At 27.0% G+C, this 14,265-nt stretch overlaps 2 protein-coding genes and 1 long non-coding RNA gene across 13 annotated transcripts in view; 1 reads left to right on the top strand and 2 right to left on the bottom strand.

Annotated features, from left to right (window-relative positions):
• Window positions 1-28: 28 nt before the first annotated feature.
• Window positions 29-3,732, bottom strand: LOC107999701 (double-strand break repair protein MRE11). Its single transcript, XM_028667476.2, has 10 exons — window positions 2,756-3,732; window positions 2,481-2,652; window positions 2,251-2,387; window positions 1,980-2,170; window positions 1,695-1,899; window positions 1,260-1,599; window positions 1,026-1,173; window positions 668-955; window positions 285-524; window positions 29-201 (listed from the first exon to the last, which is right to left on the bottom strand). The coding sequence occupies exons 1-10, from the start codon at window positions 2,865-2,867 to the stop codon at window positions 145-147; spliced, it is 1,890 nt and encodes a 629-aa protein (XP_028523277.2). The 5' UTR covers window positions 2,868-3,732; the 3' UTR covers window positions 29-144.
• LOC107999980 (zinc finger SWIM domain-containing protein 8 homolog) overlaps window positions 3,725-14,265 on the top strand; it is a 79,322-nt gene continuing 68,781 nt past the window's right edge. For 5 of the 11 annotated variants that reach the window (XR_009829479.1, XR_009829478.1, XR_009829477.1 and 2 more), the window contains exons 1-2: window positions 3,857-3,998; window positions 6,538-7,147. Coding sequence is in view for 8 of the 11 variants with exons in the window: in XM_017060103.3 (XP_016915592.1) it covers window positions 7,141-7,147 (7 nt within the window). In the remaining 3 variants the exon portion in view is untranslated. Of the gene's footprint in view, window positions 3,832-3,852; window positions 4,003-4,030; window positions 4,172-6,537; window positions 7,148-14,265 lie in introns of those variants that run through there. The other 6 variants (XM_062073666.1, XM_028667604.2, XM_017060098.3 and 3 more) reach the window with 6 other exon arrangements.
• LOC133665983 (uncharacterized) lies at window positions 7,525-10,140 on the bottom strand. The gene is made up of 3 exons (XR_009829489.1): window positions 9,734-10,140; window positions 8,197-8,401; window positions 7,525-8,104 (listed from the first exon to the last, which is right to left on the bottom strand). It is a non-coding gene; the product is annotated as an uncharacterized LOC133665983 (long non-coding RNA).

The following is a 14,265-nucleotide window of genomic DNA, read 5'->3' as shown; positions in this document are numbered from 1 at the left end:
GAAGCAAATAATTGTTATAAACATTAAATAAATGTAAAAACTTAATTTATTTTAATACAAAGTATAATATAATTTTTCAAGAAAGAACTTTTAATAATAATTTATATTTTAAAAAAAAAATCTCCTTTATCTCTTTTATTACAATTATATTTTAATTTTATTTTTTTTAGATTCCATATAATTTTCTAATATATTTTGATCCTAATAATAAAAATAGTAATAGAATAATTATTAATGATTTATAAAAAAAATTTTTTTGATTTTAACAAATTATTATAATTTACCTGTTTTTTTGTCTTTCTTTTTTCAATTCCATCAATTTTTGATGAAATTTTCTTTGCTGTAATTTCTTTTGTTTTATTTCTTCCATAATCTCCTCGTGAACTTCGACCTCTTGTCGATCGTTCACCTCTTTTGGTTTTCGGAATCATATTTTTTTTTTCATCTTCATCGCTGAGATTAATATCGGAATCAATTTCAAAACATTCTGCCTGATTTTTTACATTATTAAATACTGTTTGTATCTAAAAAGTAGTAAGCAATAAAGAATATTATATACATAATTATAATTATAATTACAAACGACATAGATTTCAACTTTAAATTATTTCTATAACAATAATTTTTTTAATTTTTCTTAATTTAAATATATTTCCATTTTATCTACCATTGTATCTTCTTTTTCTTCTTCTATCCTTTTATCCCTAATATTTTTAATTTCATTTCGAATACTTTCAGAAGTGTCAACTTCACAAGTTTCCAAATGTGTAATTGTTTTATTCATTTGATGATTTACAATACCTTTGAAAGCATCTAAATCCGCCATGTTAACAAATCGATTTAATGCTTCATTTAAACCATTAACAGTTAATACTGTTAATTTATCTTTATTTTCTTTCAAACTAAAATGTTTTTTTATACCTCCTTGTACAGTTTTGTTCCAATTTTTTTCATCCTAAAAAATTTATTTATTTAAAAAATAATAAAATATGATAACAATAATATTATTATTAATTTTTATTTACGTCGTCAAAATTGAAAACTTGTGCTATATCTTCAAAATCATCTTCGAGTGAATTTGAAAAGTTTGATTTCTTATTGACATTTTTTTGTTTACGAAATATAACTATATCCATAGGATTAGCAACTTCATCACAATATTTTTGTGTTAATCTAAAATATTATATTTTTTTATATTTATTATAAAATGAATTCTTACAATGAATTAATCTAAAAATTCAAATAAAAATAAGTTTTACTTTATTTCATCAAAAATTTCTTCATCAGAGTTATAAAATATTCTTAAACGTAATAAAGGTAGAATAGGTTGTTTAGGATGACCAGATAGTTGAAGAGCAGCTTTAGGCATAAGTTCATTTTGTATGTAATTATCAATAAATTTGAATACTGATTCAGAAAGTCTCTCAGCATAATTTTTTGGTATTTCTTCATCTTTAAGAATTAAATTATCAAAAATAAATGGTCTAACCGTCTGTAATTTCAATTTTTGTAATTTAAATTTCATCTTATTTACAGTTAAAATACCAATATGTTTGGGTTTTGATTCACCTTCACATAAAGAGGTAGCAATAGAACTTCCTACAATTTTAATTTTTAAGTATATATATATTTATAAAATTTACATCTATGTTTATATAGCATAATTGGAACAATATAATTAAATTGTGATATACCTGGTTGTGAAATAAAATATTCAACATCTGGAATAAATTCTGGCGTAATACGACATTCATGTTCATGACCCCATATAATAAGATTAAGAAACTTTGGCAATTTATTTTGTGGAATATATGTATATTCATCATGTTTTGCGCGATTTTGATGTAAAACAAATATATTGAAGCAATCTGTTATTTCTGTTGGGCGTAACATATCTATCTACAAAAAATTTATATTAATTAAAAATATATCAACAAATATATATAATTTTTTTTTTTAATACTTTTTCATAATTTTACCTTAAAATCTCTCAACAATCGAGATAATCTTTGGTCATTTATATAACTCAAACCATATAATGCAATATGAGTTTCACCTTTTTTTATAATTAAAGGAGGAATATTTATTTTAGTAAGGTCTGTCCATTTTCCAAAATAATTTATTAGACCAGATACTGATAATAAGTCCATTGATCCAATAGCTCCAAAGCCTATTATATTATTAATAGTAAGAAATAAGTAGAAAGAATTATAATCATATTATGTTTGAAATTAACATTTTATTGTTTACTTGGATCATCATGATTTCCATGAATAGAAAATATTGGCATACTAATATTTAAATTTGGATCTTCATAATTTACAGTTTTATAAGCACAGTGACGAAATATGACTTCTGGATCACTTAAGAATTGAATTTTAATTTCTCTAATAAAAAATATATATTATAAATATACATATTATAAAAATATCATAAAAATGTAATTCTAATATATAAAAAATTATAAAATTATTATTTACTTTGTGCCTAAACAATACTTTCTTAATAGTTCCATGCATCTTAATATTGCAGTTTGTGATGGCTTGGTATCATGAAATAAATCTCCACCAAGAAGTATAAAATCTACTTCATATTCTTTTCCATATTGAAGTATTTCTTCAAAAGTTATAAAACTATCTTCTGATTGTTGTCCTTAATTAAGAGATAATTTAAGTATAATATTCTAAATAATATATTCAATAATAAAAACATAAATTTCTTAAAATAAAGTTATAAAATATTAATAGACACTAACCTCTTTTTTTATTATATTCAAAACCTAAATGAATATCGGTTGCAATTAAAATTTTAATTGAATCATCTGGATTTGTTTTTTCATTTGTATTATTAATTGGCATAGAAGACATTGCATATATTAAATGTTTCAAACTTATAAGAATTATAATTTTGTTTCACTTGATTAGTGATTATATACTATGTGCGTTTTAAAGCAAAATAAACTAAAGCAAAATAAATCTAATAAAAAGTTAATATATTTAAATATTATCTATTGTTGTACTTTCCTCTTGTTAAAACATAAAAAGTATCAAATAAATATATAACAAGAGAAAAGATTATTATTTATATGATAAAATTATAATATTACATAAAAGCTCGAAATTTGCTACAATAAATGCATTGTGATTGGATAAAAATATTACTAAAATTAATTAATGAATATACTAGAATTAGTAAAATAAAAATCGTAAAATATCAATTGAAATTACAAAAAAATGAAAAAATTCAATAATTATAAATAATGTTTATCATATGATATAAATTCAAATATTTTAAATTCTTATTTAAATATTAAAACAGAAAATATATTTTTTTATTAAAAATATTTAGATTATTATTAAAATTGTTTTATTTATATAATTTTTAGAATAAAATTATTTTATTAAACATATAATAATTAAAACATTTGAAAAATTTAATAATTTAATTTGAGATTTATTAATATAATTTATATGTAATTATAAATTTAAAAAAATATGATTTAATTTAAAATTAAATATAATAAATATAAATTTTTATTCAATATTATATTTCATATGTTTTAATTTAATTCATAATAAAAAAAAAACATTTTTAGAAAAAAATATTTTATATTTGAATTGCCGCGAAAATGTCGGTATCGAAATCCGAAATATTCCGATTATGACCGAAATGATGACACGGGTAGGGGTCGTTGGGATGGCGTTACGATCGCCACCTAGCGGTCAGTCGGCAGTCGTTGCAGCGAGGCGCAGGAGGAGGTTTGCTCGCCATATTTGTTGTTGTCGTCGATGGGGTAGCCTAGCTGGAGTTTTGTTCTAGTGCGGTGGTGTAGTGCGTAATTCTAACGTAAAGTATTACGATTATTTGTGTGCCCGTGTCGGGCTTAACCTTCGTGGAAGGTACTGCGGACACGGTGCAAGATGTCTCTTACATAAAACTGGTGGGGCAGTGGTGGCTCAGCTGTCCTACTCTGTTGTCGAGTGCGCCGTTTTATGTGTGTATGTGTGTATACATATAATATACATGTTTGTGTACTATTCCTCATTCTGTTCTGGTTCCGTACTGTTCGTTCGGTGGTGCTAGTAGTAGTAGTAATAGTAGTAGTAGTAGAAGGAAAGAGGGGTGTGAAGTGCACCAGTGACGGAACGGTAAACTTGTTAGAGAGGGTGAGGTAAGCAGGAAAAGGGTTAGAATCCATGTGTACAAAAGGTGTGAAAGGTGGAACAGTGAGACATACGAGCTAAGAGATGTAAGAAAGGAGAGGGGTTGCTCCCCTATGCGGGGTCGGGGTCGTCGCACGTTCTTGACGTGGGTCTGTCGACCCGCCAAGGTCCTTATGCCTCTGTCTGTCGCGTCACTGATATGCTCGTGTCCCTCTTTCGAATTTTTTTTGTTCTTTCTCTTGTGCGAAAATTCAACTTAACCTAATCCTTTCTAACCTTAATTTAATGTACATTTGACATTCGCTATAAACTACATATATATTCTTTATTGACATATCAAACATTATTTTTTTTATTTGTCTTTTTACATCGTACTATTAACATCATTATGTATATCAATATTCAAATGTGTTTTTATTCTTTTTTTTCTACCTTTCGTGTATACTCATAACTGGCGCGAAATTATTCAAAATATTGAAGTGATACTTTTATATACGAAAAATCAATACGCTTCTTTAAACATCGAAACAACGTGAATCAGCTGTTCCTATTCTATCTCATTTCAAACAATTTAATATAGTAATATAAGTTTTCGAATACTTATTGTTATATTCAATATTTGTTAATTTTTTTTTCAAATTTAGGCAATAGATTATTAATTTCAAATAATAACGATTTATAGGATTTAATTGATCAATGTAATTGAATATCGTATGTATATTTCTAATATCATATTATTATTCTAATATTATGCAAACAAGTATCGAAGAGAAAAGTTTCTTCGCATGATACTTTGCAGAAAGTTATCATTTATATGATTGATACTTTGCAATCGATATTGAAAAAACGCTGCAATAAAAAAAAGATATTTAATTATTAATTAATATTCGTTTTGATCTGTATATTATAGGATTAATTTTCGATAGTTTGTTATACTCTAATTTAAATTTATTCTCGGAAAATAAGCAAAAATATATATATATAAATATATAGAATTGAAAAGTGAAAGGTGACCTTCCTGCGACATCACGGACAAAACATAACGACGATAATGACGAACAATATTTGAAAATGTGATCGAGTGTTTTGATCCGATTAATGTCATTAATATTTGTATGTATATTAAATGATATTAACAATGGTGCCAATCGAATTTTAATGTTAAAAGATTTTATAATTAATATTTTATTGTTGACAATTAATAATGATAATAAAAAATATTTAAATATTTAAATATTATTTAAATATTAAAATATCAAATATTTTTTTAAAATTTATATATTTTTTCAATTATAATATTAAATATTGAATTATAATATAATATTGAGAAAAATTCTTTGTAAATGAAAATTTTCAATTATATACTACAATAGAGGATGATATTGTAATATTGCGTTTATACCGATTTGAAGAACAATTAAAAGTAGCGCTTATTATAGTTGTATAGTAGATAAATTTAATAAAGAGGAAGTATCGGATGCTGTGTTGGCGGTCGTAAAACAATAATTAGGAATATATGCTTAGATTTACTAATTATCTTACCATATCAATATTATATAATAAATTAGATTTCAATTAATAAATTTCAAAGATGCGTGATTATAAAAAGCTTGATAGACACAATTTAAAAATATCATATGCAAAATATCATTTTGATTTCTTTTCTTTTCCCTTTTTATCTCTTTTTCCTTTTTTTTACAAATATATTATTATTTACATAATTATTACATAATTACAATTATTTCTATTGCATGTATGATATAGTTTTATTGTTTTCATTTCGTGACTGTTTATTGTTAATGTAGTATTGTATGTGTTGTTTATTATTTTTTCTTTTTTTATATAAATTATTAAAATTAATTAAAAAAATTTTAAAAAAGAGAGGAATTCTCAACACTAATTTCTTAATAAACTTTAGAAGATTTCCATTTCAAAAATTGAAGAATAAAAATTCAAATTCTTTTTTTCATGATACACTGTTTGCTAATTTTATTACAATGTATAATTTAATATAATATGCAATGTATAATTTGTTATAATTTTAATTATAAAATGTCGTATAATTGGAAAAAAGTTATTTTACAAGTTGTTTTGTTTAATGCTTATATAATCATAAAAAATATTATTTGTATGTATTATTAAGTACATGTAGAAACATTGTATTTTGAAAACAATATTATTCATTAAATATATTATATTATTTGTCCATAATTAAATTGTTACATAAGCAAGAGATGCATTCACTAATAAAGTATCAAAATGGAAAAGGATTTGGATTTTTACAAATAAAAAACAACATGTACGATTCTTCTATCCAAAATAAAAGAAACATAATTCGACTTCCTAAATAATTTCGAAAAATATTCTCCCACAGGCGGCGATCCGCGTAGGGCACAGGGTTGAAGGGTTTGTTCGTCAAACGGTGGCTCAGCTCGTAAGAGACGGCGGCGGTATCGTCGCTTCGTGATCGCGGTGGGGCCGTCGTCGGAGTACGGTGGTCGTTCGGGGGCGCAGTGGCTCGTAGTATCGCGCGTGCCGATTCGTACGACAATTAAAACTGGCGGGCAATCTGGCTCGGTCTCTGGCGGGCAGTCTGGCTCGGTCTTTGGCGGTGGGTGGTAGCGGCGGCGGCGGCGGCGGCGGCGGTGGCGGTGGAGGCAGTGGAAGCGGCGGAGGGGGTGGTGGCAATGGGAGCAGCAACGGTGGAAATGGGGGTGGCGGTGGATCCGGTGGCGGTGCTCGGGGCGCAGAGCCTGCTGCCGCTTCTGCCGTATCCGTGGCCGTGGATAATGTCGCTGGTCAACCGAGCGGTCCGCAGATAATTGAATGGGAGGAGACCGATCGTTATTCCTTCGACGACTCTGATCGCTTCGAAGAGGATTCTTTGTGCAGCTGGAGCAGTGAGCCAGAGTCGTTGTGCAATAACTGGAGAGGATGGCGACGACCCACCGCCGGTTTTGGCACTACCAAGAAGCCCATGGAAGGTGAGTGAAATTAAAAATTTCTTTCTTTTTTTTTTTATATGTTAAATTTGATATAGAGCGATAATTATTTACAAAATAATTGTTTTCATCAATTTTAATTATCTTGAAATATGTTATCAAAGATAATATTTTCCTTATGTTTCCTTAAAAATCATTGAAATCAATGAAAACAATTATTTTATAAATAATTATACTACAATATATTTAAAATTTAGTGATTATTTAAAGTCAAAAAAAATATTTATCTGAAAAATAGAAAGAAAAAAAAGTATTATTACTAAGATAATTTGTTGATAGGAATGATAACTTTGAATGATTAGTTCATTTATATTTATTTTTATTAATTTCATTAGTTCATTTAAATTATAATAGTTAATTTGATCATTAATGTATATATATATATATATATATAGATTAAATTTTAATGTAATATATGTATATAATTGAATCATTTTGTATAATTATATATAATGAAGCTTTTTTATGACATACTGGAATTTCATAATTTATCATTTTGAAATATCTTTAAATTTAATTGTAGATGTGTGATCCAATATAGTAGGTCCATTATCTTTGGTAGTTTTAAAGGAATGCATTGTCACTACATTTGCAAGATGAACGTGTGGCAATGCATTATAATTCTCGCGTCTCTTTAAGCGTCACATAAGATGCCCGCATATCCTATGACGCATACAAATTCCACGACCCGTTGGTTCGAATAAGCAAGGTTAATGATTTCCCATCTTCCTGATGCATCGTCACGTTTCTTCATGTTATTTCATTCTTGCTTATCTTCTTAGCTTTCGCAATTACTAACGTTAAACTTTCCATAAAGGAGATTCGATGATTTTAGATCGATCGAAATCGATTTTTTTTTCTTTATTAGCACCATCCATTAACTTAATAAAGCTTTCACCATATGAAATATGTTTCTTCGTTTTTCTAGTGAAAATATTTCTGTGGGAGAAAGTAGGTATAATAATAAAAAGCGGAAAGTTTAAGACATTATATTTCAATCGAAATGGAATGTTCTTAATTTGAAAATTTACCTTATTAAAATCCTTATTAATGTAAATTGAATAGAAGTGTTGAAGTTTTTCTTTCGAGGATCTGTAATTGAGTTGGCACGTGGCCAACGTTCACGTGCAACATAAATTACTTTCTTACCGTTGCTCAGGAACGTATGTTACACCATAATAATAATTTGCTACATGGTTGCACATTATGAGTTGAAACATAAAGTCAATTATTTTGCTGCAACATTGTCAATTTGATCGTATTTTATATCGCCTCATAAAAATATATTTTTTGCAGTTATACAATTTTTTAAGATGACATTTCGTGAATAATATTAAAAAAATAAGTTTTATATGATTCGATTTATTATTGCAATTGAATGTTATCATTTCCCATATATTTGTTTTTTATATGCATTGATAATGAGCAAAAATATAGATAACCAAACTAATACGTGATATCTTGTCTTCACGTAAATAATGTTCGTAATTTTTACCTCATAGTTATAAGATTGGAGAAAATCATTAACAAATATTGTTTCATAATATCGAAATTTTATCAAACATATGAGATAATGATAAATGAAAATATATTATATATGCATATTATGTTCAATTCCATCTGTAATCTAACTTGTTGAACATTGGATGAAATTCAAGAAGCTGAAATATTTTTTCCTTTCTTTTTTTTTAAACTTTTATTATAAATATAAAAGTAGAATTATTTTTGAAAATTAATATAATGTTATTAAAATTTATTTTAATAATTATTATTATTTTGAAAATTATTTATTTTGAAAATTAATCAAAAGTAAATCAAATTTCTTAATTGAAATAAATAATTTGTGCAATCGTGTCGTATCGTTCTCTAGTTTGCACACGCATATATATATATATGGAGGGGAAGTCAGATTTCACTTCATCCTCGCCGCTTCTCCCTGGAATACATATATACTCCTTTCCTTTTTCTTCACGGTCCTTGCTCCGCGGCGAAGCGATCAAGGCCGAGAAAAAGACCAAACAGAGAATAAGAGAGAATAAGAGAGAACGAATCGTATTCGCTCTCATTTGCTCGCGTAAACACTTCTCGTGCATTTAAGATTTCGTACTTGCTACGTCTGCTGACGTTGAATGTTATCAGACAAAATAGTTTACCGCTAAAATATGTTAATTATATGTGTTGAGTGAATTTGTTTGAAAATGTTCAATCGGTAAATTTTAGAATGAGGCACGAAAGTAATTTTGATGATAAATATAGCAGAAAAAAGTTAATAAGATGGAAGTTAATAAAATTTGGATGCATTATGTTATAATAAAATCATCGAATAGTATCAGCATAGTTAAAAAAGAAGAGAGTTCGGAGAAATATTATTAAAAATAAATAAAAAAATAAATAATTAAAAATTTTTAAATTTTTTTCAAAATATTCGATTTTTAAAGTATTTATTATATTAAGTATTGCTTATTATATTTATATAAATTATAAATATAATGTTATAAATATTATAATAATATAAATAATATAAATATTAATATTATAAATATTAATAATATAAATACTGATACATACCTCTATTTTTTATTTCATAAGTGTCTTCTCACATTAATTTGTAATTTAAAACTAACATAGTACTTTTTTTTAAGATTATGAAAATATTCATCTTTTAATAACGGAAAATACCAGGATGTTATAACGGTTGTTCCAGCACATGGTTATTTTTAAATACGATCCATTTGTGATGACGAAGAAACACCATTTCAAATGTATTGTGCTTTAATTTTCCATTAATAAGCATGCATGCACGCATGTAGAGTTTTGAACGGTTTCCCTAGCTGTTGGTTACGACATGTGTTTCCTTCTTTTATTTCATGAGGCCATTCTTCAGAATTGCGACCACGTAGAGAAAGTATCTCATTTTACTTTCTCAGCGCATGCGCGTACGCGATGCGCATACATTTAGAAAGTACATTGTTCCCGGAGACGTGTTCCTTCTGTCATTCCATGATCGGTCACGTCGGTTTTCCACATGACCAGGCGATTACTTCTGCCTAGAATTTTCAAGGTTATCGTTCATCTACAACTATATCGTCATGCGAGGATAATTTGCTACTTTCTGACATATGTTGACGCACATTATGAATTCTTGTTTTCCATTGATATGACTGTTCACAAATAGAATATATCTAATTGTTTTCACGCATGCGCAAATGAATCGTTACGAAAACGCTCATTTTATATAAAAATTAATCTTTATTTGATTTTTCAGATTTCAAATTTAAATTAAAAAAGTTCAAATTGAGATTATGTCAAAGATTTAAAATTTATTGATTATTTGTTCATCAATGCAAAGAAAACACTTTATTATAGTCTATTTGGATTAGATCTGATGATTCATTACGATAATCAAACCGATATCGTTCCGATTTCATTAACGATCGTGTGACAAGCAATGGCGATGACATCATTGTATCACCTGGTATATAGCAAGTGAGCAATTCTAGCACACATCTATGACATGCTTATATCTATTTGAAAGCTTGACAGTCGAGACAGTGTGCGGTCATGCGCGCAATACCATCCGGATTTCAATTAGACTAATGCATCGGCAACATAGCGAGAAAAGAGTACGTTCTCTCTTTGCATCTCTTGCATGGAGCATGAGATCATTATTGAACATAAGTAAAAAAAATGCTTGAAATTATACTTTAGATTGTAGCTTGCATTAATACAATTTCAAAGTACATTGATTATCATTTAAATATTGAAGAAATGTAATTAATTTTTAATTTAATTATATATAAAATATATATATAATAGTTATTAGTTTTTTTAGTATATTTGATGAATTTATGAAAAAGTAGATAATAATTATTAATATTAATTATTACCATTTAATAGTCTCTTTATTATTCTCTCTAAATCAATTTTTGCAAAGCTATATATTTATCTTTGAGTTTTCCATTAATTTGAATAGTTGTATTATATTGACTAATATATATATTATATATAGTTGTATATTGACTAATGGGAGAACAAAAAGCAACTTTATGAAATATGAGAGCTTTTTTAAATTATTTTTCTATACTTTCAATTCTCTGAAAATTTCATTTAGTTGATGTGTAGTAAATTCAAAAGGTTACATTCTTTTTCTCTGATCGTGTTATATTACTTTCTATCAGCAATGCGAGACAATTATTAATAATATATTTATGTGTGTGATAATGTAAATAAATGAAATGTAATTGAGATTTAAAATGCTTCTTGAATACAAATTTGCATGTTTTAGAAAATGATTTTCTAAAATCTGTGTTTAACCAATTGTTAAAATTAGAAATAAATTGAAATTCGAATTGAAACTTCAATTTGAAATTTTGACATCTTGAAATTCTTAAAATCCAAACTCCTTATATATTTTTATTTTTTTTCAATATCACATTTGCTTCATTTCACATATCTAATATCTGTAAAAAGAAAAAAAAATTTATATAAAATGCACGATATTAAAAAGATTAAAAATCGGATCCTTCCTTGTGTCCGTACTTGGTGTGGAAAACAATGATGGGTATTGGAAGATGTATTGCTAAGAGTAGAAAAAGAAACAAAAGAAGGGGAAGATTGAAGCAAAAGAGAGGGCTGGTAATGATGGGATAAGAAGTGGGACGAGGAGAAGGTGAGAGAATGGCGAGGGTAGAACGACCCGTTACTCGAAGATGGTCGCAAGAGATGAAAAGCGGGGCTGAAGAAAAGCTTTCGTGTTTTTTTTGATCAATGATCATTGTAGTTTACATTTTGAACACCATGTGATTTAACATGAACAATGATGCACAAAAATATATGTATATTTACTATGTTTGTAATTTATGTTCATAATAAAATAGTATTAACTATTAATAATAAAATAGTATGACTATTAATAATAACATGAATAAATAATTTGATGATATTATGAAAATGATGAATTGATTGGTTGGATAGGTTATTCCATTGAAATAAAATATTTATTTAGGTAAGATTTAATAAAAATTAGAAGGTAAAGTCCGTGCAATAATTTGTGTAAACTGTGAAGCATATTTTGTTGTTGTCTATTGAAAGTGATAAGATTTCATATATTAATGATTTTCATTCTGGTTTTTGAAGATTTTGAAATGAAACGATCTATACTAACTTATCACGCGCTCCTTTTATCAGGCAAACATTGCACCATTGGCAAGCCATTGACAGGGTTCTGATTCCAATTTGCTCACAAGCGAGACGATTCGAGCAACATGATCGAATGGCCGATATCGGATTTGGATAATTCCATTCGTCGTCCGATAATTGAATCTATCCGAGCATATCCAGTTCCACGGTTGAATACTGTTCGGGAAGATCCATCGCAGAAACATCAGTGGAAACGTACCTGGTTCATATCTAGTTGGAAATATTTTCCAAAAGAAGAAAATCGACTGGATTAAATTTTCCTCCATATCTTCTTGGATTCATTTGCATTTTTGTTTCGATTACGTGTTTCTGCCTAAACAATTTTCTGTTTCATGCTATATCCACTGATTGTTTTAATTATATATAGATATTCCAAGGGATAAACCTAAAGTTTAACGAGAAGAAAATTGCAACTTAGTGTGCTTGCTATGGATTAAGTTTGGATTAAACTATTGATCTTATTTTAAATTCACTAAATTGTTATTTCTAGAATATTGAAATGTAAAATATCTCATATAATTATATTTATACTATAATTGATAATTTCTTTTAATTAATGTGTTAGCTATAAATGATATTTTTATTTTTTTATATCTTTGTACTAATATTTTCTATATGGAATAATAATTTACATTTGAAATATCAATATATATTTATATATTTATATATTCATAAAATTTCTATATTTTCTCGTACGTTTTAATTAAAAAAACAGGCATAATAGTTATAAACAAAATATTATAGCATATAACTTTCTTGTGTAAATATCATAAGAAATAAATATCTATTCTATTCTGGGACATCGAGTTTAACCTTACTAGTACATGATACAAAACTGAATGGCAACAAATATTTTTTTTTGAAATTTTAAATAATTGCTCTTTTTTCATGTGGAGTATTTCCACAACATATTAACGGTCATTTTAATATTATTTATTGTTGAACTAAGTTCTTTTCAATTTTAAATATTAAATTATATACAAAAAAATATTATTTTACATATAATTCAATCTAACAAGAAAAAATTTTTTCATTGTTCTGTTTTTCATTATAATTATTTTACTTAATATCCTCATTTTCTTTCTCCTTATTTTAACAAATTCCTTATTAAAACAAATTCACATTTTTTTAATTTCTGGTTACTGAACATCGTCGAAGCTTGTTAACAACCTGCAATTAAATGAAACAAACGAATGAGTTAGATTGGTCACGGATTTTATTAGCTGGTTGGAAATTCGATGTCGATTCTATCGCCATACCGAATTTATATTTTCGTCGTGTATACATAGCTGTATACGCATGCCCTTTCTTGTACGTGGAACGCAAGATTTGCATGCGAAGAACGTGCGTCCAGACGAAAGGGGGATTCCTCTTCCTCTTTCTCCCTTGACTGGCAAAAATATTTTGCACATAAATCGTTTCCATGAAATTCGTGGATGTCACTTTCGTGGAAAATTATGTAACTTCTCGATTCATAAGTTATGTTTCTAAATATTATTTTGTTTCTTCGTTCAAAATATAATGCTGTATATAAAATAATCAATAGCGCTAATCATTTATCATCAGTCCATTTATTTCTAAAAGTTTTTCTTTCCATCATGTTATATGATTTATTTAAAATTTTTTTCTATAATTTCAAACACATCTGCACATCTAAAACAATAAAGAATCCATTAGAGTTGAATATAAAAAACATTGTTGCTGATTTTATGAATGTTTTGGTTTCCTTTCGTTTCGATGTTCATTTCATGGATTCATGGTAAATGTAAATTGTCAACCCTTCTCATCGAGAGAGAATGTTCTCGGATCGACAGTGATTAATGTCTTAAATTCTTGGAAACATGTGTACAAACATTAATGTATTTCAAGTCATCGAATAATTCGGTTAATGAAATTCTACG

This window comes from Apis cerana, linkage group LG4, assembly GCF_029169275.1.
Source record: "Apis cerana isolate GH-2021 linkage group LG4, AcerK_1.0, whole genome shotgun sequence".
NCBI classification, from domain to species: domain Eukaryota; kingdom Metazoa; phylum Arthropoda; class Insecta; order Hymenoptera; family Apidae; genus Apis; species Apis cerana.
This window is presented reverse-complemented; position numbering and strand designations above follow the sequence as displayed.

Coding starts and splice junctions, on each gene's coding strand:
- LOC107999701 (XM_028667476.2), bottom strand. CDS start 2,867: ATGTCTTCTATGCCAATTAATAATACAAATGAAAAAACAAATCCAGAT. Junction 2,171..2,250: donor TGGAAATCATGATGATCCAA/GTAAACAATAAA, acceptor ATAATATAATAG/GCTTTGGAGCTATTGGATCA. Junction 1,900..1,979: donor GATTGTTGAGAGATTTTAAG/GTAAAATTATGA, acceptor AATTTTTTGTAG/ATAGATATGTTACGCCCAAC.